At 36.8% G+C, this 27,415-nt stretch overlaps 1 protein-coding gene across 2 annotated transcripts in view; it reads left to right on the top strand.

The window, feature by feature from the left end:
- RLF (RLF zinc finger) overlaps positions 1-27,415 on the top strand; it is a 72,736-nt gene that overhangs the window by 26,411 nt on the left and 18,910 nt on the right. Inside the window, exons 2-5 of one of the 2 annotated variants that reach the window (XM_007114255.4) lie at positions 693-847; positions 1,785-1,866; positions 5,523-5,655; positions 11,935-12,137. In XM_007114255.4, coding sequence (XP_007114317.2) covers positions 693-847; positions 1,785-1,866; positions 5,523-5,655; positions 11,935-12,137 — 573 coding nt within the window. Of the gene's footprint in view, positions 1-692; positions 848-1,784; positions 1,867-5,522; positions 5,656-11,309; positions 11,399-11,934; positions 12,138-27,415 lie in introns of those variants that run through there. The other variant, XM_055082788.1, reaches the window with a different exon arrangement.

Here is a 27,415-nt window from a genome sequence, read left to right as displayed (position 1 = left end):
AATGGAATATTACTCAGCCATAAAAAGAAACGAAATTGAGTTATTTGTAGTGAGGTGGATGGACCTAGAGTCTGTCATACAGAGTGAAGTAAGTCAGAAAGAGAAAAACAAATACCGTATGCTAACACATATATATGGAATCTAAGAAAAAAAAAATGTCACGAAGAACCTAGGGGTAAGACGGGAATAAAGACACAGACCTACTAGAGAATGGACTTGAGGATATGGGGAGGGGGAAGGGTAAGCTGTGACAAAGTGAGAGAGTGGCATGGACATATATACACTACCAAACGTAGGGTGGATAGCTAGTGGGAAGCAGCCGCATAGCACGCACAGGGAGATCAGCTCCGTGGTTTGTGACCACCTAGAGGGGTGGGAGAGGGAGGGTGGGAGAGCACCTAGAGGGGTGGGATAGGGAGGGTGGGAGGGAGGGAGAGAGACGCAAGAGGGAAGAGATATGGGAACATATGTATATGTATAACTGATTCACTTTGTTATAAAGCAGAAACTAACGCACCATTGTAAAGCAATTATACTCCAATAAAGATGTTTTTAAAAAAAGGCAAATAAAAGGTGTATGCATCTGTTAGACAAAAAGGAGGGGATAGTGCATTTGAGAACAAAGGTAGTCTTGTTTGTTTCATTGTCTTTATTTTTTTTTTAATAATTAAAACTCTAACTTTATTTTTTAGACCTTATTGCAATATGCAAGCAGCAAGAATGCATCAGAACATATTGTGTATCTTCTGGAGGTATATCGACTTGCCATCCAAAGCTTTGCCAGTGCTCGCCCGTATTTAACTACCGAATGCGAAGATGTCCTCTTAGTGCTTGGCAGATTAGTACTGTAAGTTTAAGAACTTAATTCCCTCTTAAAATTGAGTATTTTTGGTTGTAATGTTAGCCTGACTTCTCTTTACTATGGCATCACATTGTTCAAAGCAACATCAGGGTCATACCTTTGAATGAAATTTCCTTTGCTCTGAGCCTTTATATTCACATTTTCAGGAGATAAAGTATAAGTGAAGCTCCAGCCAAGCAACATAATCTTTAATTGCCTCGAGTCTCTTTTCCTACTCAGGCTTAGAATGATGCATTTTCTCTCTGTCCTTAGGAATAGATCAAGTAAAGTGACAAGAGTATCTGGAAGCTGTGGTGGTCTTTGAGGAACACTTTGGGGGGAAACACTGTGAAATTCTGCAGTACAATTATATTATTTGAACTAAGAATTATACTAGCAGAAAATATCAGGGTACAGTATAAGATTACCACCCCAAGGGTCCATGATAATCTAGCTGCTATTTTAATATTTGGCTGCCTAATAGCAGACGGAGTTACACCTTTAATGTATTTATTTGCAAATTGAAAAAATACAACAGCTGTTAGTTTTTTAGTTGTGGAATCACCTTGATTCAGTTTGCAGATTGTTTGGTGGGATAAATTCTAGTCTGGGTGGTCCATTTTATTTTTCTCTGGTCTTACCTGTTTTCCTTCCTGTTTTCCCAAACTCCAAACCTCTAACTTTATACTTTTTTTTTGCAACATAAACATTCCTGGTTTTATAATCCCATTATTCCTCCTCTAAAGCCTCATAGTTTTTCTTTTTTCTCTTTTTTAAAGTTGAAAAGTTAATATAACAATGTTGAATGAAATTCTGAAGAGTGGAAAACAAAATTTAAAATAGTCTAAATAAATGTAAAATGTATATTCAGTATCACTGTCATACTGTACTTGATTATGACTATAACCACCGTTATATATTGACTTAGTTATTCATATTCTAGGAGTTGTTTTGAATTACTGCTTTCAGTGTCTGAAAGTGAACTGCCATGTGAAGCCTGGGTACTCTTCCTTCAGTCTTTACAGGTGAGTTGATGTGGCCTCAAAAAAGGTCTCTGCTTAGGTATTCAAGACACATAGTTAATTTCTCCCAGCAAACTAAAATTGGAAACTTAGAACAAAAACAAATTCATTACATATTGGTAGTAAGTTCATGAAATGAGATGGAGGCCTTCCAGATGAAGGGAGTTTGCTAAAAGTTGTTGTTTTTTTCCCTCTCATTTAGTTTTGTTAGCCTTTACATAGCTTAGAAATCAACAAAAAAAGTTTTCATTCTTCAGAAACAAAGTTTTAGGCAAAATAAAGCTATTAAAAATGTAAAACTGTATATGTTTATAAGGCAGCAGTATTTGCTTCATTGATAGTACACTTATCTAGTAATTTCCCCCTAACACTTCAGGGACTTACAATGTTAAGTCTCTTAAACCGTCAAAATAGTCATCACATATTCTGTGCATGCATTTTTCTTACAGGAGAGCTACGTTGGCTCTTATATTGGCTTGATTATCAGAATTCTTAGATGAGCAGATCAGGAAGTAGCAAGTTGGGGAGGGGAGAGGAGAGCAAGGTAGGAGGAAAAACAATAGGAAGCAAATTTGCCTGTTACCAGTAGAGATAGGAAACCTATTTAAAGAAAATAGACATAATAAGTAAATAGCTACCATTCATTTATTATCATTAATTATGTACCAAACAGTACTCTACATTGTTTTTACATTTTGTATCTTTTAATCAAATTGCAAACCTTATACGGTAGAGATCATTTGAATCTCCATTTATAAATGGGGAGACAGGCATAGAGAGGTGAATTAGCTTGCCTGAAGTTACACCTAGATTTATACCTAGAGCTTACTTTGTTTAACTGCTTCCTCGAGGACACAAACTCCATAGTAGCCTGCACCTGTTTCATGAAGGCATAAGTAAAGATTTGCATGTGAACAGACACACCTCGTTATCTGGAAATTTCTTTCCTGTAGGATAAAAAATCAAAAATGAAATGATATAATGTTAATCTTTAGATTTTCAGTTTGAGGAGAAGAATTCTTTGTCATGTTCTTGGCCTGATTTAATCCCTGTAATGTCCTAACTCTTCACATATTCATACAGCTGCTGTTAAAATCATCTTTCATACAGAGCATATTGATTTTGTCATTCTGCCTGCCAGTAGTTTTGTCCTGGCATACGACATTCTAGAAGGGCAAGTGTACTTATTCTTATTAAGGCTGTTACTATTATTAGTAGTAGTATCCTTTGAAGAGAGAATACTCTCATATTTCTTCATTCTTTTCTTAAATTGTATGCCTGAGTAAAATATTTGCCTTCCCTCTGACCTGTGTAACTTTGCCCGGTATTTATCAGACATTTAGAATATATATATTCTCATTTCTGAATATGTGTTTAATAAATGCAGTAGAGGTACAGATAAATATAAGACATGGTCCCTGTAGAAATCTGAAACATAAAACCTTGAGGTTTTCTTATTTTAGGTGATAAATGGATAAGGCAGCAGGTAGTTTTGAGAATACTTTTAGTAAGAGAATAGTTTTACAGGAGCAGGCCACAGAGAGCATTCTCAACCACTGTTTACAGCTTGTGTAACCCTTCCAGACCTTTTCTTTATGGATATAAAAATACTTTCTGAAATGAAATTTTAAATAAAGAAAAATGAGATCCTGGTTTTTTGCAACCTTTTTTAACTTAATGATTTTAACATGGACACGTATCTAGGATTGCATATGTAGCTCTCCCTTGATGACTGCCTGGGATTCTGTATGTGGTTGCACCATAAATTATTTGGCCAAATCTCTTTGCTGTTTATTGTAAACAGTGCTAGAGTGAACATCTTGTGCTAGTATTTCTGTTTTACCTTAAAAAAGCAACAAATCTAAGTTTTTAAATTAATTTTAAAATTCCACCATAGTTTTTAAGGACTCTATTTAATGTTATTTTTTATTTTTTTAAAGTGCCTTCCTCCCTGCCTCCCTCCCTTACTTCCTTCCTTCATTCCTTCTTCTCTCTTCATTCATTCATTCATTTATTCATTCATTGGCTGCACTGTGAGGCTTGTGGGATCTTACTTCCCTGACCAGGGATTGAACCCATGCCCCCTGCAGTGGAAACGCAGAGTCCTGAACACTGGACCACCTAATGTTATTTTTTAAAAGTAACTTTGCTATAATATATATATGTGTATGTGTATATATATGTAATAAAGGATTACACATCATTCTTACTCAGAATAAACTGTATTTTGAACAGATGAAAAATTAGAAAATTGTTTTTGTTTTTAACCCAAACAGTGGCTTTTTATTTTAGTTGCTATGTATCATGGGGGTGAGAGTGTTCTGCTAAAGTGTAGTGGTATAGGGCTGTTAAGTATTACAAATATGTTAACCAGACACAGCACATTCTGACATAGAATCTTCATCTTCACTGCAAAGTAAATGCCTGTTGTCCTAAATTAAGGAAAAAGAAGCCTGAGGACAGGTCAAGCCATTTCAAGCCATTAAAGGAAAATTATAGCATTTAAATATTGCTGTTAGTTAACTGTTAATTGGAAATATCACGTTCTGTGTCAGTTTTAAAACCTTTCTTAGCAGAAGATAACTCAGTATATGGGTGTGTGTGTGTGTGTGTGTGTGTGTGTGTGTGTGTGTGTGTGTGTGTGTGTATGTGTATTAAAACCCTGTCATTCTGAAAATTAAGGGGAAAAAAGCGAACTTTATTTTTTATATTTCACTTAGGTGAATATAAGATTATAGTCTCAGGTCTGTGAACATTTTTAACCTATATTTTCCAAAGAAATACTGCTACCAGTGAAAGTTTATGTTCCTTGAGAATTTCAGCAGTCTAAAATAAGGGAAAACAAGTTAAAATTTTAGAATATGGAAACAGCCAATAATCCTCACTAGTAATAAAGGACAGTGAGATATATGCTTAATCATTTATGTCAAGTTAAATTTCTGACCCCTTACGTCCCCGCCCTTTGTGTTTATAAGTATTTTAAAGAATAAACTATTGGCAATTATATTTTGTTTGTTTTCTGAGGAGATAGAATGACAGCTAATAACTTACAGTTCCATGACTTTTAGCTAGAGCCATCTATCATTTGTGTACTATTTTAAAAAAATTTTTTGGCTGCACAGCATTTGAGATCACAGTTCCCCCACCAGGGACTGAACCTGTGCCCCCTGCATTGGAAGCACAGAGTCCCAACTGCTGGACCGCCAGGGAAGTCCCTGGAGCCATCTATCATTTTAAAAGTCCTTTGATAGAAGAATTTAAACAATTAAAAAGATATATAACAATAGTCATACTTCTGTTAGAAGGAATAGGTTGCCTGTGTGAATACTGCAGAATCTTTTTAAAAGAAATCTATGCCAGTGGCCTTAAAATAATTGTGTAATTCAAGGATGTAAATTGAATTGTGATAATTTTACCTAGGAGAATTCAGGAAAACATTTTAAAGGTACTCTTTAACTTAGTGAAAATGCCCTAGCTTCATTTTTTAAAAAGCAGCAACATAATTTCACAAAACTTTGAGGATAGTTTTTTTTCTGCTTATTTATTTTTGGTAAATCCAAGATATAGGTCTTTTCATAGACATTCAGATATATTGAAAGGGCAAAATGACTTTTTATATTGCCTGTTTTCTGGATGTGCTTTTTTTTTTTTTTTTTAAGGAATCACATGATGCATTATTGGAATTTGGGAATAATAACCTACAAATACTGGTTCATGTTACCAAGGAGGGGGTGTGGAAAAACCCTGTTCTTCTTAAAATTCTGTCTCAACAGCCAGTAGAAACAGAAGAAGGTAAGCTTAAAACCATACTGAATATTGAAGGAGGATTTAGTTCTAAGAGAATTAAAATTTTTTTCTGGGTTAAAATTTTGTGAATTTCACCTGTGTATCTATAACCAATCATTCTCTTATCCTTTGAATAGTAAAAACTAACCATTAGCACTTAATGTTTTGCTTAAGGATTCTTGAATATTTATGTAGTGTTTTAAAAGTATCTCTTTATACTTGTTTTTAAATGTTGCATTGACTGACAATGTTTATACAGAGTTCCTGAGATAGCAATTAATAATCTGCTTCCAGTCCTTGGTATATAGTAGAGCTTTGCTTATAATGATAATTTGTTTACTGGTTACTACAGCTGAGGATTATGAAAAAAAATTACTTCTTATTTTAAATTTATGAAACATTGGAATTTAGCGTTTTTATAGAGACATGCAAAGAAAGAAAGTTCTTACAAAGTTGTCAGTTTAAGTCCAGAAGATTTATGGGTTTGAGTTGACATAGTTGACATTTGCATTTTAGACACATAAAATATCTCATTTTATATGTCCAACAATTATGATTTCATTTGCTTTAAGTTAGTGGAAAGTTAAAAAGGATCACGTTCTGTTAAGTATGTTTCTGGAATAAGAATGAGTTTCAGAACAGTTTTTATTTACACTTTAGATAGATCTTTTTAAAATTTTTATTTTATTAAAAAATTGTTTTTAAATTTAGTTTTGGCTGCATTGGATCTTTGTTGCTGCACGCGGGCTTTCTCTAGTTATGGCGAGCAGGGGCTACTCTTCGTTACGGTGCATGGGCTTCTCATTGTGGTGGCTTCTCTTGTTGCAGAGCACGGGCTCTAGGCGTGTGGGCTTCAGTAGTTGTGGCACGGAGGCTCAGCAGTTGTGGCTCGCGGACTCTAGAGCACAGGCTCAGTAGTTGTGGTGCACGGGCTTAGTTGCTCCACGGCATGTGGGATCTTCCCGGACCAGGGCTTGAACTCGTGTCCCCTGCATTGGCAGGTGGATTCTTAACGACTGCACCACCAGGGAAGTCCCATTTTTGATAGATCTTTAGTTCAGGTCTCAGGACAGGCCTTTTGAATGTTGATATCTTAAAATATTCCAGTTAGCTTATTCATTCACCAAGTTTGATAACCTATTGTATACATGCTGTTTGGGTTTTTCTGTAGAGTCAGAAGATTGATAATAAGAGTGTTTAGATTTTCTCTTGGTCCCTTTCCTCTGATAATTCTACTGCTTATCAGTTATACTGACAAGAAAAAAAATGAATAAGGAGAATAGCTGTTAAATAGAAAATAGATTGGTATTTATTGTTTTCTGTTGAGGTTCCCAGTAAATGGCATCCTTTTGTAAATATAGGCAGGTGGAGGCTAAATTATTGCCTTTATTAATATTAAAAGTTGTTAGAGGACAGAGCCAAATAGTTGCAAAAGGATCCCAGAATTAGGCAGATCCCTGTCCAGATAAGGCTCCAGGAGTGAAGAATGGGCCTTTGTAGATAGGCCCAAGCCCCAGAGGGAAAAGATGGAGTTGCATAAAATGTCCCCAATTTATCTTCCCCAATGTACTAATCAATATATCCCCCCCCACCCCAGGAGTTAACGGTACTCAATTTCTTTTCACATAGAAAAAAATCAAGAAATGGGGAGAAGCACTGTTTACCTAATATCCCATGGTATCCTATATATTCAATAAAGATTAAGTAAGTACCCACTATCTATAAACTCTGAATGGGTATAGGTTACCTACATATGTAAGGAATTTTTCTGAGAACCACAGTATAAGTGGTGGGCAGCCTGTTGCCTGCTTACTTCTGCAACTGGCCCTTACTAATTTCAGGTCAACAGATTTAGAAAGCCTCCTTTATAGCTCCATTGCCCTTGCAGCCCAGATATCAACATATTTGATGCTAGAAAGCAGTGACTATCATTTCATTAATTGCCTTTTTTCAATAACATAATAATCAGAAGCATAAAAGTACAAAGTGTTTAGCCTCCCAAGTAACTCAGTAAATGCTTTTTGGTTTAGTTTTTTGAATTAAAAAAAAAAGTGTATAAGATTTTTATTTTTCCTGCCACAAATTCTGGAATTTTGTAACCCTGTCCCCACCAAAAAACAGTTATTACTGAAGTATGTAATAAGTACCAGCTGTTGACACTTCTGCCTGGCATGATCAGCAGGGAAATGAGCAGGTCCTCCCACCCAGGTATGAAACGCCTTTCTACCCCAGGTCACGCCAGCAGCCTACCACAAAACGTAGGGCTGGCAAGACCAAGCCCAGCCCCACTGATGGTTCCTGACTTGAGCCCCAGTGCCCACAAACCACCCCTGGTTCCAATGGTGATAGCAGCAGCCCACAGCCCTAAAGACCTCAGGCCTATCAACCTTGGAGACCCCCCTTCCACTGTACTAGAGTGGTTCCAACTAGAGGAAACCCAGAGCTACCATCTGGTATCTGCCAGTTTTTCCAGCTGACCTGTGCCCTACCCAGCACCCTCCTCCCCCGCTTAATTATGACATCAAAGCACTGGCTTTTCCCCATTTTCCTTGAGACTCAGGAGAGCCAAAGCAGCAGCCTTTTGTTCTTTTTTTTCCTCTCCCCTACCAAGGGTTGAAGGAAGAGAGCCATCCTAATTGTTCAGAGGTACTAACTTCCTCTCCTAAATCAAGCTGAGAAGGAACCAGCCAGCTCTTACTTCTTCCTGGTTGTTCTTCTTTCCCACCCCAGTTCATTTTTTCCCTTCTGCCACCTACCTCTGAAGCCATTTTATGAATTGTCATGTGCTGCCTGAGCCTTCAGTAAAAACAAAAACACTCTTTTCTGTTAAAAAAGAAAAAAACAAAATTTTTAGCTGGACCTTAAGTGTTACCATTTTTTACATGTTGAAGTATATATGAGGTAAACTGTCATGATGTTTGCACCTTACTTTTAAGTGGCTGAGAAAAAGAAAAGCTAGATAAAGAAATATGGCAAAACACTTCAGTTGTTGAACCTAGATGGAGGAGAGGGTATATGATTAAACATTTTTTTTGTATTAAAATGTTTAGAAAAAATAATATACAGAAGGGATCACAGTTGGGAGTGACACATCTTAGTGTATACTTCATTATGTCATTTTAAATATTGAAATGTATGGATGGATTTCCTTTTTAAAAATACAGTTTATTGATTTTACTATAACTTAAAATGATTTTTTAAATGCAAGTTTGATCTCTGTGTTAAAAATTGATACAGTGGTTTAACTGTGGCTGTAATATGTTGAGTAGAATATTTACCTCATAAAAATAATAGCTACGATTTATAGAGTGCCGCTATGTGATGGGCACAGTATTAGTGCTTTCTATCTCCTGTAATCCATTAAACGGGCGAGAGATTACACATGCCCAGGGCCGTGTAGTTAAAACTGTGGAGGCAGGATCTGAGCCCAGATGAGGAAATATCTAAAAGTTTTTGATTGATTAAAGTGATAACCATTGGTTGCTAAATACATGGTTTTATTAAACACTTGTAATATATAAAGCATTGTGCTTAGTGCTGTAGGGAATACAAAAGTTAACAAGGCATGGTATTTGTACACAAATTGCTGACAGTGTAATAAGGGGGATATCAGGGACAAATAATAGCAAGTAGTATTGAGCATTTACTCTGCCTGGCCCTGTGCTCAGTGTCTTACTTGCATTCTGGTATTTCATTTATGATTCTTTCATCTCTTTGGGGTAGATATTACTAACCTCTTCAGAGATGAAGAAACTTGAGACTCAGACAGGTCTACTAATTTTTCCAAGGGCCTCACAGCTAGTATATGTGAGAGTCATGATTCAACCTCAGTTTTGTGATTCCACAACCTGAGATCTTAACCTTCATACTCTAATCATTTATTATTGTACTTAAAGAGAAAACTAAGTGTGGTAAAAGAAGTAAAATGCTGTGGGAATTTAGAAGGGGGTGGGTTGTATAGATAACATGCCTGTTTTCAGGTGTGAGATTTGTGAAAATGCATACAACTTGGTAGAGCAGATAAATAGAGCATAATCTGATATTAGGCAGTTTAGGATGTAGGGGACAGATGTGGCAGGAAATAATATGGAGGAACTAGGTTGGAGAGAATTTTAAAAAGAATTGCTAGGACAATAACTAAGTTGATTTCCTTAGGAAAGGAGTTGGCAAGGAAGGATAATGCCAAAATTTCATTTCTTTATGATTGAGAGAATACCATTACTGAAAATAGAAGTAAGGAACGAGGAGCTATTTGAGATATGATTGTGAGTTCATTTTGTGGAATTTAGTGCTTGTGGGACTAAAATAGAGAAAAGTCCAAATGCAAATGATCTGTTTTCTGTCCATGCCTTTTGACTTTGACTGTGTATTAGAGTATCTATGGAATTTAAAACCAAAACACAAACACACACACACACCCAAGGTCCAGGCTCTACCTGCTAAATCAAAATCTCCAGGGTTGGAGCTCTGGAATACAGACCTTTTTGAAGTGCCACAGGAAACAGGCACCTTCCACCTATAAGTGCTGGGAGTGTAAATTGGTACAATCTCTGGAGATTAATTTGGCAGTAATTTCAATTCTAGGAATTTTTGCTATAGATACAGTCGTGCATGTGTGAAATGGCCTCTGTACAGGACTGTAAATTGGAGCATTATTGACAGTTGTCAAAGATTGGAAACAACTTGCAAGTGTATCAGGAGGGGATTGGTTAAATTAATTATATCCCTACAGTGGAACAATACTTATTTGTTAAAAGTATTGAGGTAGCTCTCAGTGTACAGTGGTGTGATAGAATGACCCGTATGATATAGTAAGTGGGAAAAGAAATATGTCTTCTGTACTAAGAATGTTTCTGGAAGGATAAACAAAAAATTGGAAATGATTATTGTTTCTTGGGGAGAGAGGCTAGGGGACTGGAGTCAGAGTAGAAGGGAGACAACTTTTAACTGTATACTTTTTGGTGTGCCTTTTGAATTTTGTGTCGTTTGCATATACCTATTTTTTTAAAAAGAGAACTTTAAAATCTCTACTGTTGATTCTGATATGTAGTTAAGATTGGGCCAGTGGTCTCTCCCTCCCCTCCCCACCGTCCCGGTGGTTTATCATTAATATTAATGATTTCTATTCCACATGTGGCCTGTAGACCTAATAGCATGGCTATTACCTGAGAGGCTTATTAGAAAAAGCGCAGTCTCGGGTCCCATCCCAGACCTACTGAATTAGCATCTGCATTTTACTACAATTCCCCAGGTGGTTCAGAAGGCACTTTCAAGTTTAAGAAACACTGTTTTAGGTGAACCACCTAAAGCAGTTTGTTTGCTTGCCACTCATCTTGACATGTATATTTCCACCTCTGTTCTTTAAATAATACTGTGTAACGATGCCACACACTTGTTAAGTATTTACTATTTGTAAATTGAGCTTGTCCAGAACACTACAAATCGGTGTTCAGGTGCTTAATATTGAGTACTGCTCAGAGCAGCATTTTCCAAAGTGTGTACTGAACCAGGAACGTAGATTTTACGTTGTGCTAATGATATGTGTAAAAGGGTTCTCTGGTCAAATCAGTTTGGGAAACATTGGGTTAAATAAAAGTGAACAGTTTTCTTCATTGCAGGACTGTTCAGAGATTTGACCAAGGAATCCTTTTTTTTTCTAGGACTATCTCTCAGGTCTTTTGGTCGGTGGAACACACTTTGAGAAATGCCTGGTTTAGCGGAAAGACCACCACTGGCTTTGGAATCCTTGGCAAGTTACCTAATTTCTCTGAGTATTAATTTTCCTAACCTTAAACTGGGGATAACAATACTTGCCTTGGTGGTGGTGTGAAGAATAAATGAGAGGTATATAAAAACAGTCAGCTTAAAGCTTGGTACCTCATAAGTGTACAAGTGGTAGTTGTTAATATTACACAGGATACTTGCCTTTTTGCCTTGTACTTAAGTTTATAGTTCACTTCATTGTTCCTTACTATCCTTATCAGAAAGTGAGGGAGGAGAAGGTGAAAGTATGAACTTTGATGAAATGTTAGTAGTAGCTTTATTAAAATGTATGGTGTTCAAAATAAAACTACTAAGTAATGTGGGAATAATTAGCAACATTAATTTATTTTGCTCTTTGCTCTGTTAGATGAGTACTGAGATCAGAATAAACTTCCAGTTATATCAGCTGACTTTTTGTCCACTAAAAACAAGCAACAGCAAAAGATATCAAACTTTCATCTTTACAACCTTGACATGTTATGTGGTATGTTATCAAACTGTTTTATTTTTCCTTTTTTCTAGTCAATAAATTGATTGCACAAGAAGGACCTTTCTTTCTGCAAATGCGAATAAAACATTTGTTGAAATCTAACTGCATCCCCCAGGCTACTGCTTTATCAAAACTATGTGCAGAATCTAAAGAAATTTCAAATGTGTCATCTTTTCAGCAAGCCTATATCACGTGCTTATGTTCCATTCTTCCTAATGAAGATGCTATTAAGGAGGTAAGTAAAGCAAATAACTGCTGTTGTCATTCACACTAACTATGAATTTAATAGATTTCAATAATTGTTGTATGCCAGGCTGAAACCCAAGACTCATTTTTTTTTCAGGCTATGAAAAGTACCATTTTAATTGTATATTTAACTGTTCAACAGATTGGATATAAAGTTATGTCTTGTAGGTGGATTTGAAAAGTAGATAATTAAAGAATATGCAGATGAATGTTTATGTATTTGGGTGATGGTTTGCTTTGAAATCTTTAAATATGAAAGTTGCTTTTTCTTCTTAAACAAATGATTTCTCTCTGGGAAATGTGGAAATTATTAATACTGGTGTCAAGAGATAAACTAAAGAGAATGGCAGTTAACTTTATTTAAGTTAGTTTATATATTTAACTCTGTAAGCAGAGAGGTGTAGGACTTTAGAAACCATGAATACATTTTGAACAATGATTAAGCAGACAAACTTTTTTTTTTAACCTGAATCATTGTTTTCCTTAGAAAAGTTGGAATTAGTTTTCTCTAAGAGTTTTTGATAAATTATACAGAGAAAATGGGAATTCCAAGGGTATATTCCATCATCTACCTTTAATTCTCTTACCTGCCATTCAGGTCTTACATATGGATTCTCATTTTACCTCTACACTGAACTTTCTTATTAAATGTAGGAATCCCAAGGATCTGGTTCTATGCTGTAGTAATTCTTAACCTTTTATGACAGTTTCAGCTGTAAATATCTTACTCTCCAAATGAAACTCTCCACCTTTCCACTTCACTCCCTTTAATATCAGACTCCACCAGGACCAACAGTCTATCAGTCTGATCAGCTTTTCACTCTCCTTACTCTGCTTTTCCATAGTCAATCATTATTAGCACTCCTTTGCATACACCCTCAATTCCTCTGCTGGTCTCTCCCTTAATTGTGCTTATTTGACTAACCTGTATCCTCATTATCCCTACATCTCCACCTGTTTTGTATCTTTACCTGCACCAGTGGGGCCAAACTTAGGTGGAGAATAACCTGGCAACTGATTTTACTTTAATTCAGTCACACTGTGTTTCTTTAGTTCATTCACTCTCCCACTCTCTTAGATTACTATTTCATACTTTTTCCTTTTTCTTTAAACCTATGCTACAGTACCTTCTGTCCCATCTCTGTCTCCACTGATGAACTTTCTTCCTATTTCTCTGAGGAAACTGGGACAGTTGGAAGAGAATTTCCATGACATCTATTCACCTACCTGCATTTATGCATTTACACCTTCTCTTCTGTTACTAAGGATAAACTATATCTGTTTTCCCCTGCTAAGGCCAGCAATCCCCTTGACTTCAGTATCAGATCCCATCTGCGCTTGCCCCCTCAAGTATAATGCAGCAGCAGTTTTCCCTTTCTCTACTGCGTTTATCAATTTCCCCCTCTGCTGTAACTATCGCATCAGCATTTATGCTGTTATTTCTTCCATTTTTAAAAGAGAAAGACTTCTTCTTCCAGCTACCACCCCATTTCTCTCCTGCCCTTTCAGTGTAATTTCTTGAACCATTGTCTGAATTTACTGTTTAACATTTTTCTCCTTGAATGTATTCTGATATGGCATTGACTTGTGCCAGTCCACCACATCACTAAATCCACCTGCAAAAGCAGTTCTAAGAGGGAAGTTTATAACATCCTCAGGAAATAAGAAAAATCTCAAATAAACAAGCTAACCTTACACCTAAAGGAACTAAAACGAAAACAAAAACCAATAAAACCCAAAGTTAGTAGTAGGGAAGAAATCGTAAAGAATCAGAGGAGAAATAAATGTGGGACTTCCCTGGTGGCATAGTGGTTAAGAATCTGCCTTCCAATGCAGGGGACACAGGTTTGATCCCTGGTCAGGGATCTAGATCCCACATGCATGCCGCAACTAAGAGTTGATGTGCTGCAGCTAAGAAGCCCACGAGCTGAAACTAAGGAGCCCACCTGCAGCAACTAAGACCTGGCACAACCAAAATAAAAATAAATAAATAAATAAATGAAATGGAGATTTAAAAAAACAATAGAAAAGATCAGTGAAACTTTCAGTGAGCTGGTTCTTTGAAAAAATAAACAAAATTGATAACTTTTAGCCAGACTCATCAAGAAAAAAGAGGGCCCAAATCAATAAATTCAGATATGGAAAAGAAGTCACAACTGACACCAGAGAAATACAAAACATCATAAAAAATTACTACAGACAGCTATATGCCAATAAAATGGACAAACTGGAAGAAATGGACAAATTCCTAGAAATTTACCATCTCCCAAGACTGAACCAGGAAGAAATAGGAAATATGAACAGACCAATTACCAGTAATGAAATTGAATCAGTAATTTAAAAAACTCCTAACAAACAAAAGTCCAGGACCAGATGGCTTCACAGTTGAATTTACCAAACATTTAGAGAAGAGTTAATACCTGTCCTTCTCAAACTGTTCCAAAAACTTCTAGAGGAAAGAATACTTCAAACTCATTACATGAGGCCGGCATCACCCTGATACTAAAACCAGATAAAGACACCACGAAAAAAGAAAATTACAGGCTAATACCACTGATGAACACACATGTAAAAATTCCCAACAAAACATTAGCAAACTGAATTCAACAATACATTAAAAGGATCATGCACTATGATCAAGTGGGATTTATCCCAGGGATGCACGTATGGTTCAATATTCACATATCAATCAGTGTGACACACCACATTAAACTGAAGAATAAAAATTATATGTTTATCTCAATAGATGCAGAAAAGGCTTTTGACAGAATTCAACATCCATGTATGATAAAAATTCTCAAAAAGTGTGTATAGAGGGAACATACCTTGACATAACAAGGGCCATATCTGACAAGCCCACAGCTAACATCATACTCAATGGTGGAAAGCTGAAAGCATTTCCTCTAAGATCACGAACAAGACAAGGATGTTCACTCTCACCACTTTTATTCAACATAGTATTGGAAGTCCTAGCCAAGGCAGTCAGACAAGAAAAAGAAATAAAAAGAATCCAAATTGTAAAGGAAGAAGTAAAACTGTCACTGTTTGCAGATGACATGATATTATGTGTAGAAAATCCTAAAGACACCACCAAAAAACTAGAAGAGCTCATCAATGAGTTTGGTAAAGTTGCAGGATACAAATTCCGTTGCACTTCTGTACACGAACGTGAACTATCAAAGAAATTAAGAAAACAATCCCATTTACAGTTGCATCAAAAAGAGTAAAGTACCTAGGAATAAATCTAACTATGGAAGAAAATACCTGTACTCCAAAAACTGTAAGACACCAATGAAAGAAATTGAAGATGACACAAACAGGTGGAAAGATATACTGTGTTCATGGATTGGAAGAATTAATATTGTTAAAATGACCATACCCAAGGCAATCTACAGATAAAGTGCAAACCCTAGCACATGCCAGTGGCACTTTTCATAGAACTAGAACAAAGAATTCTAACATTTGTATGGAAACATGAAAGATCCCGAGTAGCCAAACCAATCTTGAGAAAGAAGAACAAAGCTGGAGGTATCATGTTCCCTGACTTCAGACTATACTACAAAGCCACAGTAATCAGTGTGGTACTGGCACAAAAAAAGACACCTAAATCAATGGAGCATAATAGAGAGCCCAGAAATTAACCCACACTTATATGGTCAATTAATCTATGACAAAGAAGGCAAGAATATACAGTGGGGAAAAGATAGCCTCTTCATAAATGATGTTGTGGCACATGGCCTTAGTTGCTCCGCGGCATGTGGGATCTTCCCAGACCAGGGCTCGAACCCATGTCCCCTGCATTGGCAGGTGGATTCTTAACCACTGTGCCACCAGGGAAGCCCCATCAGGGAACTTTGAATCAAAACTACAATGAGGTATAACCTCATACCTGTCAGAATGGCTGTTATCAAAAAGACAACAAATAACAAGTGTTGGCGAGGATGTGGAGAAAAGGGAACCCTCGTGCACTGGTGGTGGGAATGTAAATTGGCACAGCCACTGTGGAGTCAGTGTGGAGGTTCCTCAAAAAAATAAAAATAGAACTACCATATGATCCAGCAGTTCTACTCCTGGGTATTTATCTGAAGAAAGCCAAAACACTAATTAGAAAAGATATATGCACCCCTATGTTCATAGCATTATTTACAATAGCCAAGATGTGAAGCAGCCTAAGTTGATGAATGGATAAAGAAGATGTGAAATATATATATATATCTCACAGTGTATACATATATGCAATGGAATATTACTCAGCCATAAAAAGGAATGAAATCTTGCCTTTTGCAGCATGGATGGACCTAGAGGGTATTATGCTAAGTGAAATAAATCAGGCAGAGAAAGACAAATACTGTATGATTTCATTTATATGTGAAGTCTAAATAAACAAAACAAGTGAACAAACTTAAAATAGAAACAGAGTTCTAGATGCAGAGAACAAACAGGTGTTTGCCAAAGGAGAGTGGGCAGGGAGGAGGAAAGAAATAGGTGGGTGAGATTAAGAGGTACAAACTTCCAGTTGCAAAATATATGAGTCATGAGTAGTATGGGGAGTATAGTCAATAACTTTTAATATCTTTGTATAATGACATAGCATAACTAGACTTACTGTGGTGATCAGTTTGAAATGTATAGAAACATCGAATCACTGTGTTGTGAAACAGGAGCTAACATACTGTTGTAGGTCAATTATACTTCAAAAGCAAACAATCTCATAGAAAAAGAGATCAGATTTGTTACCAGAGGTGAGGAGTGGAGTGACAGGGAGTTGGATGAAAGCAGTCAGAAAGTACAAACTTCTAGTTAATAAAATAAGTAAGTACCGGGATTGTAATGTACAATAGGACAAATATAGTTAACACTGCTCTATGTTACATATGAAAGTTGTTAAAAGAGTCAATCCTAAGAGTTCCCATCACAAGAAAAAAGTTTTTTTTCTATCTCTTTAATTTTGTGTCTATACGAGATGATGGATGCTCACTAAACTTATTGTGATAATGGCCTCAGGATGTATGTAAGCCAAATCATTATGCTGTACACCTTAAACTTTTACTGTGCTGTATGTCAGTATTATCTCAATACAACTGGAAGAAAAAAATCCAACGATAACGTCCCAGTTTTCACCTTACTCCATCTGACTTATTAACTCTGTCTTTTAAACTTTTAACAGATTTTTCCACTTGGCTTCTAGGGTACTATACTCTCTTGGTTTTCTGTCTACCTGGCTGATTGATCTTTCTCATTTCTACTTGCTCTTCCTCCTCCTCTCTCTGATGATTGAATGTTATATTACTCTAGGACTCTTTTTGTGTCCTCTCTTTTCTATTTACACGTATTCCCTTGGTGATTTCATTTAGGCTCACGGTCTTAAATGCCAGTTATGGCCTGAATCCCAGATGTTTTATCTCCAGCTCAGTCCTCTCCTCTGAGCTCCAGACTCATATATTCAACTGCCTAATCACTATCTCGACTTGCATGGCTAATGGCATCTTAAACTTAACATGTCCATAACTAAGCTCCTGATATTCCTGGTGTTAGGGCTTTGTTGTTTTTATGAGCTTTCCTCTAAATGAAGTCAATTGTAAAACAACTATACTCCAATAAAAATTAATTTTAAAGAAAGACAATAGTTAAGAAATAAAAATTAATGAAAGAATAATAATAAATATAAATGTAGTCAATTGCCTTCCAACTATATTCTCATTGTTGGAGGGGGAGGAGGCGGGTAGAGAACAACCAGCTACCACTTTTTTGAGCTTTTACCATGTATTAGGCACTATGCTAAATGCTATGTATACACTGTCACATTTAGTTCTCACAACTCTTAGGTAGCTCCATTTTGGTAAGGAAGTGAGGCTCAGATAAAGTAATATGTTCATGGTTATAAAACTTAAAGTAGATAAGCTGAGATTCAAACCTGAGTTTGGTGTACTACCACTAATATTATATTAAAGATATAGGATGATAAATACTATTCTAGGTGGTGTATACCTAAGTGTCTATATGTCATATGCTGTCTTAGGCATTGGAGATACAAAGATGAATCTAGAAGCCTTTGAACTGGTGTACTTGCTTTCACTCTTGCCTTCTACATTTTATTTTTCCCCAAAGTAGCCAGAATAATCTCTAAAACTTAAATCAGGCCATGTCACTTCCTTGATCAGAACCACTCAGTAACTTTCTGTCTTGCTCACAATAAATCCAGAAGTCTTTGTATTCTGTGTGCCATGGCCCCTGGCTACTTGTCTAACCATCTCTGACTATATTTTGTACAGCTTAATGCTCACTGCTCTCCAGCCCTCTTGTCTTTGCTGTTTTTTGAACAAGCCAAACATATTCCTACCTTAGAGTTTTGCCTTAGATCACTCCCTGGAATGCCCTGCCACAAGATAGTTTGGATAGCTCATTCCCTTACATCATTCACATTTCTCCTTAATATTGCCATATTAGAGAGGCCTTCCTCACTGTCCCACCTAAAATAATACCCTCTCTCCCCCCTACTCAGTCTTGTTTTTCTTTAATAAATATCTCCTGTCAATTATTATAAATATATACAAATCCATCTAAAATGGCCCCCATCACTCTCTGCCCCCTTACCTACCTGTTTTTTTTTATTTATAGTACATACCACTACTTCTGGACATAATATTTGCTTATTCTCTGTTTCCTCCCACTAGATTGAAAACATTGTAAGGACAGGGACATAAGTTTGTCCATTGCTGTATCTCTACATCCTAGACAAATACGTAGCCACATAGTAGGGACTAAATATAAGCCTGTAAATTTATTTGTTTGCAATGTTGGGAAGGGTAAGGAGATGGGAGACTGCTTACCTCTAATAACAGCTGCAATATCATGTGTTTGGGAAGCTTAATCATAATAAGATGGAGTAGTGGTTATTCTCAGCACCTAATATATGCTAAAAGAATTCAGGAGAAGCAAAAATGCTAGACCTTGGATTTGATTCCTCTATCTCTCAACCTTTGTTTATTTAAAACCTATTTTGTTTTTAGCATTGTATTAGGCATTGGCAAATACGTAAGCGTGTACATGGCCTAGTTTGGTTGCCAGAAACAGTAATAGGAAGATAAGTACTAAGCCATATGATAGTGCCTCTCAATTCCGTAGAGGTAGAGAATATCTTGTGGACTGGCATATAAGGCTTTATAAAAATTGATCCTTGAGCTGGGCCTTGAAATAATGGTTGGGTTTAGGTGGGTAGAAAGAATGGTTTGGGGATAACTGACTGTGGTAGTAAAGGCACAGAAATGAATATGCACTTTGTAGGGAACCACTAGGGAACACCTTGCCTGGGGCAGAGAGTGAATGTTTAGGTCTTGTGAGAAATAAGACTTGTTGCGTAGGGAAGAGTAAGGCCCTGGAAACTCCAGTGCATTTGAACTTAGATTCAATGCAGTAGAAATTAGGAAGGTCTTGAAGATAGGAAGTGAAATGACTGAAACAGTGTTTTAGGAAGCATAGACAGAAAGAGTACGTATTAGATTTAGGAGAAGAGATTGGAGTTAGCGAGAGGAGAAAGGATGGGATTTGCTGACAGGACAAAAATAAGGGATAATGTGCAGAGATCCCTTTAAGAGACTCATAAGACCTGGGAGACTGGAAGAATGGGGGTGCTCTGCTACTGACAAGAATGGCAAAGAAGAGGGGGGTATGGGAGAACAGGGAGGATATGGGATGCTTTGTACAGGATCTTTCCTGGTTTATTAATAACAAATCAAGAAAACAGGATTTCTTCCTGAAGTTATAGTATTAATTCCTTTCAACAAATTTGTGGAGAATGCAAGGAACTGGGTTATTGGAAATGTGATCTGCTTTACTATGGTCTGTGGATCAAATCCACCCGGCTACTTGTTTTTGTAAATAAAGTTTTACTGGAACACAGTCACACCTATTTGTTTATTGTTTATGACTGGTCTTGCTCTACTATGGCAGAGCTGAATAGCTGTAACCAAGACCATCTGGCCCACAAAGTTGAAAATATTTTCTGTCTGGGTGTTTGCAAAAAATGTTTGATGACCTTTGCTATGCAAGATTCAGATCTCCTAGTGTATTACAACCATTAAATATCATTTAGTCTAACCTTCCATGATTTACCAATGGTGAGACTGAGGCCAAGAGGTAGTGTTTCCAAGGCCCTACCTTCATTAAGCTAATTATTAAGTCCAAGCCCAGGCTAGAACACAGATCTTCTGGCTCCCCGGCCAGCTCTCTTTACACTGTACAACTTACTTCTAGTTGGTAAACACTGATGAGTCATGTTCTAACAGGAAACATTTTGGTGGTATTTTCATTCCATTCATAGTTATACATTTATGTATAGGTGCAACTTAAAATATTTTTATAATGATTGGGATTCATTTGTTAAATTGTCAATGCGACATTTGGCACACATAAAATTATTTTAAAAGGAACACTGGTACCATCATAATTAGTCTCTTATCCAGTGATGCTTTCTTTTGCAAGTGAGAGCAGAATTAAAGAAATCTTTAAAAATTTGCTTTGGGAAAGGACCAGTGAATCACTAGATGTTCATTAATTGGAGTTTAAAATCAGCACATGTTCTAAGGCAGCAAAGTTATACACAACATTTGCCATCTACTTCAGCTGAGTTCAGGAGAAGAGTCAAATTAACTTGAGTAACAACTGGGAATAAAAGTAGTTATATTTTGGCACCTGTGGGTATCACAGTAATGGGTGTGTGTAATAGGAAACCTTTGCTGGGGAAGATTTAGCCAGACACGTACAATTAAGATTAATTGATGGCGTCAGCTTGAAAGCCAGAATTCAGAACCCAAAATTTAGAGCTCCATGGAATCCTCAAGTTCTATGTTGTAAATACCTTATTTAGAATTGGATGAGATGACATTGTTATTAATTTTACATATGAAAGGATTTTTAAAAATATATTTATTCATTCATTTGGCTGCACCAGGTCTTAGCTATGGCACAGGTGATCTTTGTTGCCGCGCGAGGGATCTTCACTGTGGTTTGTGGGATCCCCAGCTGCAGCGTGCCGGCTCCTAGTTGCGGCATGCAGGATCTAGTTCCCCGACCAGGGATCGATCCCAGGCCCCCTGCATTGGGAGTGTGGAGTCTTTAACCACTGACCGCCAGGGAAGTCCCTACATATGAAAGGATTTAAAGGAAAGTTACAGACTTGGCCATGGCCTAGTGTCGCAAGTGGATGTTTCCTATGTGTATATTTTTTATTACTGAAAGAGGAAATCTTTGCAAAGGTCAAGTTTCCCACATATAGTACAAAGGATAACGATGTTTTAAACATGAAGCACTTCTATTATTATGAAGAGCAAGAAATCTGTCTGCAGAGTTCTTGGCACAGATAAAGAAGTGGTTCATTTCAGTCTTGATCCCTGAATGAACTGTATCTTCAGTGTCTAATGTGGTTACAAGGCTTGCTTCTTCTCTTGATAAGGAAAGGAAAAGACAAACAGGTCCCAATTTACTCACTAGTCTAACACTGTTGGGAATTGACACAGTCACTAGGTATATAAATGATAAACAGAGCAAATACACTTAAACAGGACCCATTGGGACTCCAGTTTGGGAGTAGAAGAAACAGTAAACAACAGCATAGAGATTCCAGATGTACCTTTTTATTTTTATTTTTATTTATTTATTTATGTATTTATTTTTGGCTGCATTAGGTCTTCGTTACTGCGCGCGGGCTTCCTCTAGTTGCGGCGAGAGGGGGCTACTCTTTGTTGCGGTGCACGGGCTTCTCATTGCGGCGGCTTCTCTTGTTGCAGAGCAAGGGCTCTAGGCCCGCAGGCTTCAGTAGTTGTGGTTCACGGGCTTAGTTGCTCCGCGACATGCTGGATCTTCCCAGACCAGGGCTCAAACCCGTGTCCCCTGCATTGGCAGGTGGATTCTTAATCAATGCGCCACTGGGGAAGTCCCCAGATACCTTAAATAAGAAGATTAAGATGGATCCTGAACAAGGAATAATAAAGTGTATAATTAAAATTAAAATCGATAATATTACTTTATGTTTCCTTATGGTCATATGGTGAATGAGATGTACTTTCAGAAAATACACTAAAGGTAGAAGCCTGTATGAAGAAGTGGAAGATTTGCCTATTTAAATATTTTATCTCCGAAAGCAGAGTTCTTTTAAATAGCTTTGAAGAGACATCTTCCTAAAACTTAGTATATATTTGGATCTCACCTCTGCTGTTACTTTCATGGGTTGTGTGTGGGTATTTTGGTTGATACATGATTATATTGGAGGGGTCATAGTTAGTCAGACACAGTCATTTTCAAGAATTCAGTAGGACAATTCAGGCTTCTCTCAGATACTCAGAGTCACAGGATTTAACTAGAAGCATCAATGACCATTTATTTCTTTAGGAAACATACAAGTGACCACTCGATAGCATAGTGTTGGTCTGTAGTATTGCTGCAGTTTAAAAGAAACCTGGTTTTTAGAAGCACAGCCTTTTTTCCAGGTGATGTCTGTGAACCTAACAGGGATGATTCTGTCAAAAGTAGACCCAGGGTTACATGAAATGGAGGCTTGCTAACTGACTCCTCCCTTTTTCCTACTCAGGGATGCAAGTGAGAGAAATCTTATTATGTGGATAACTTCCACTTTGATTCCTTTTTGAAAAAAACATTTACCAGCTTGTTTTTTAAAATCCATTATTAGGCACAAATTATTTGCATTATACCCTGGAACTGATCAGGAAAATACTAGATTGAAAACCATAGTTCTAGAGAAATGTAAATGTTAAAATATTCCAGTAATGGCACTGGCCAGAATACTAGTTTACCTTGATTAGCCTAAGCATGAAGATAACTTAAGAAGACAAGTAAGCCATCTCTACCCACCTTCTCTTATGCCAGTTGGCCACCTGTCGTACCATTGCTGTTTAATTCGCTGATTATTATGAAAGCCTTCTAATTGCATCTGTTCTTGTCCCCAAAATTCATTCTCTGCAATAGCCGAGGTGATCTTTTTTCTTTTTTAAATAAAATTAGGCATTTTATTCTGAGATAATATTAGATTCAGATGTTATTGTAAGAAATAATACAGGCATGCCTTCCAGTCATTTAATATATATTCACTGGAGACTGTATTAGGCACTGGGAATACAGAGGGGAAAAGACACAAGGGAGAGCAACAGCAGACAGATTCACACAATGTGAGGCTTGGGGAAAGGTCTGTGCTGGAAATTGAGTTCCAAGTTATCAGCATTTGAAACCAGAGTGGAGGGCATTAACTTTTGCAGAACTCTGGAAATTAACTAAAGGCTTACCATAATCCTAGGAAGTTTTATTCAAGAAAAACGCATGAATCTCAGAACAGTGAGCTTGGTGGCATTTTAACTTGCCCTACTTCTCATTTCCCTCTCTCTAGCTTCACAGTAACCTTGAAAACCAGCAGCCTAGCAGCCACCCGAGGAAGCAGAATGGTTTTGGAACTCTGCAAAAGCCCATCCCCACAGAATTGTCACTATTTGACCTACTTGGCAACTTTCTGAAAAGCTGTGTTCTCAGGATTTGTCTTTATTTGACTCAGAGCTCACTCCACCAAAAGTTCTGTCCCAGGGCATTTATCAAAAATAATGATTGGTAATTATTTAACATGACAGTTGTCTGAGGAGGAATTACCAGTTGGGCTTAACAAAAGACTGACAAAAAAATTAAAAAGAAGAACTGGGATATAAGATAGCCATAGAGGACTTTGAAAACCTGATATATTCCTAGTACTCTGGAAGGTAACACAAATGTATGTCTGCCAAGGAATGACCTGAGAAGGCTCTAATCCCTCACCTCTTGGTTACCTTGAGGCTTTGCACAAGTAGGAAATGAAGGGCAAGTTAGAGCTGTAAACTGCCTACTGAAATATTGAAAGGATTCCCCAACACACACACACACAGCTGCTTGGCAAAAGCAAAGAGACTTGCTTGTTCAAGGCATTTAAGCAATATATTCAGCATCTTGAATTAAGCTAACCAAGCAGAGACTGTAGTGGCCACACATGACAGAGAATACAGGCTTTACAGAATTATTCCAAGAAAGTCACTAAACAAACAGTAACAATAATAAACCCCAAAGAGGTGAAAGATTCTGATTTCCAGAGTTGCCATAATATATTATTTAAAATATCCACTTATCATTATAAAGAAATATGGTAGTCCATACACAGGGAGAAAGGCAGCCAACAGAAACTTAGGATGCCCAGGTGCTGGACTTACTAGAAAAGGAACTTTAAATCAGTTATTGCAAATACACTCAATTCGTGGTAGTTATGTTCTATATAGTCACTGCAAACACTGAATTAGCTTATACTGAATCCATTGCTCCTAGGGGAAATACAAGGTTAGGTTCCTGCAAGCTTCTGGTCACATAATTTTTGTCAACTGATCAATACATAACCTTGTTTTATGTGCGCTTCTGTTTAAAGATACCTTATTTAATTTATATTATTGATTTATTAACATTGAACTCATAGCCAACAGCAGTGTAACTCATGCCTGCATGAAACTTATTTAACACATGTATTTTCTCCATAAGGCACATCACAGTCTCTTGCACTTAGGAAATTAGGCAGCACTTTGGCACTACAACTAGGGGCTATTCTAAGCGGTGAAATCACCAATGAAAAATACAAAAACATTAAAGAGTGGCACTAAATAGAACATGAAAAAGATACTGTTACAGTATGAGAACTGAAACAAAAAGGCAGAGCAACACCTTGTTTGACCTTAGCTGGGAACATGCTCAAGAGAGGATTCAAATTTTTTGCCATTATATATGCATGTTCATGAATGACTGTGATAGCACTGTGAGTATTGAATTTGGGGGTTAAAAATAAACTTCATCAAGTAGGCTAATTTATAAGTACAGAATCTGCAAATAATGAAGATTAACTGTACATTCAAAGAACTAAAGCAACTAAAGAAAAGTATGAGAAAAATGTCTCAAGACGTAGACAATAGCAGTAAAGAAATAGAAAAAAAGAACCAAATAGAGACTGTGGAGTGAAAAAGTACAATAATTGAAATTAATTCACTGAAGAGGCTCAACATCAGATTTGAATTAGCAGAAGAAAGAATTAGCAAATTTAAAAGAAAGAAGTCGATTGAGATTACTCAATCTGAGGAACAAAAGAGCCCCAAAATACATGAGCTGGCAGCGTTGAATATAATAGTTGGAGACTTTAATACCCCACTTTCAATAGTGGATAAACCAACTAGACAACAAGGAAATGGAAGGCTTGAGCAGTACTATAAACCAACTAGACCTAGCAGACATTTATAGAATATCCAAGAGCAGCAGAATATACATTCTTCTCAAATGCACATGGAATGTTCTCCAGGATAGACATATGTTAGGCCATAAAACAAACGTTGATAAATTTAAAAGGATTGAAATCATACAAAGTAATTTTTTGGCCACAATGGAGTGAAATTAGAAATCAGTAGCAGAAGGAAATATGGGAAAGTCACAGGTATGTGGAGATTAAACAACACCTCAAAATAAGCAATTGATCGAAGAAAAAAAACGGGAAGTTAGAAAACACATTGGGATGAATGATGAAAACACAACATATTGAAATTTATGGGATGCAACTAAAGCAGCACTTAGGGGAAATTTACAGTTGTAAAATGTCAATCCTAAAAAGAGAAGGATCTTGGGAGTTCCCTGGTGGCCTAGTGGTTAAGATTCTGGGCTTTTACTGCTGTGGCCCAGGTTCAGTCCCTGGTCGGAGAACTAAGATCCCCCTGCAAGCTGCGCAGTGTGGCCAAAAAAAAAGATCTCAAATTAATAAACATCTGCCCTAAAAGACTAGAAAGAAGAGCAAACTAAACCCAAAGCTAGCAGAAGGAAGGAGATAATAATGATTAGAGTATAAATAAATGAAATAGAAAATACAAAATCAATAGCAAAAAGTAATAAAAGTTTGTTTTTAAAGATCAACAAAATTGATAATCTTTTAGTTAGACTGAACATGAAAAAAAGAATACTCAAATTACTAAAATCAGGAATGAAAGAGAGGACATGATTACTGATATTACAGGAATAAAAAGTATTATAAGAGCATACCATGAACAACTATACACCAAAATGTTAGATTTACTTAGATGAAATGGACAAATCTTAGAATGAAACAAACTACTGAAATTAACTCACAAAGAAATAGAAAAACTGAATATACCTATGACTAGTAAAGAGATCGAGTAGGTAATTTAAAAACTTCCCACAAAGAGAAGCCCACACCCACATGGCTTCACTGGTCAATTGTACAAAACATATACAGAAGAATTTACACCAGTCCCTCACAAAGTCTTCCAGAAAATAAAAGAGGAGAGAATCCTTCTAGACTCATGCAGTGAGGCCATTATTATCCGATAACCAAACCAGACTAAGATATCAAGAGAAAGAGATGTACAGACCAATATCTGTAACAAATATGGATGCAAAAATCCTCAACAAAACCCAGCAAAACAAATCCAGCAATATATAAAAAGGAGTACTGTCTGCCCTCTGTATCCATGGGTTCCGCCTCCAACTGTGGATTGAAAATATTCAGGGGAAAAATTTCCAGAAAGCAAAACTTGAATTTGCCCCCTCCAACAACTATTTATACAACATTTACATTGTATTAGGTATTATAAGTATTCTTGAAGTGATTTAAAGTATACAGAAGGATGTGCGTAGATTATATGTAAATGCTGTGCCATAGAATAAAGAACAAAAGCTACATGTTTGTCACAAGAGACAGAAAAAGCATTTAACTAGATCCTACACCCTTTCGTGTTAAAAACACTCAGCAAACTAGGAATAAGCTGTAAACTTCCTCACCCTGATAAAGAGCATTTGTGAAAACCCACAGCTGACATAATACTTAGTGATGAAAGATTGAGTGGTTTTCCCCAAAGATCAGGGACAAAACAAGAATGTCTGCTTTTGACACTTCTATTCAATATTGTGCTGGAAGTTTTAGCCAGAGCAGTTAGGCAAGAAAATAGTTAAAAGGCATCTAGATTGGAAAGGAAGATGTATAAGTATTTCTAATTGCATATATCATGATCTTGTATATGAATGATCCTAATAAGATCAATATACAAAAATCATTTTTATTTATATACATCTAACAATGAACAGTACAAAAAATGTAATTAAGGAAACAATCCCATGTACAATAGCATCAAAAAGAATAAAATGGGCTTCCCTGGTGGCGCAGTGGTTGAGAGTCCGCCTGCCGATGCAGGGGACGTGGGT

Source organism: Physeter macrocephalus, chromosome 3, assembly GCF_002837175.3.
Source record: "Physeter macrocephalus isolate SW-GA chromosome 3, ASM283717v5, whole genome shotgun sequence".
Taxonomy (NCBI): Eukaryota; Metazoa; Chordata; class Mammalia; order Artiodactyla; family Physeteridae; genus Physeter; species Physeter macrocephalus.
This window is presented reverse-complemented; position numbering and strand designations above follow the sequence as displayed.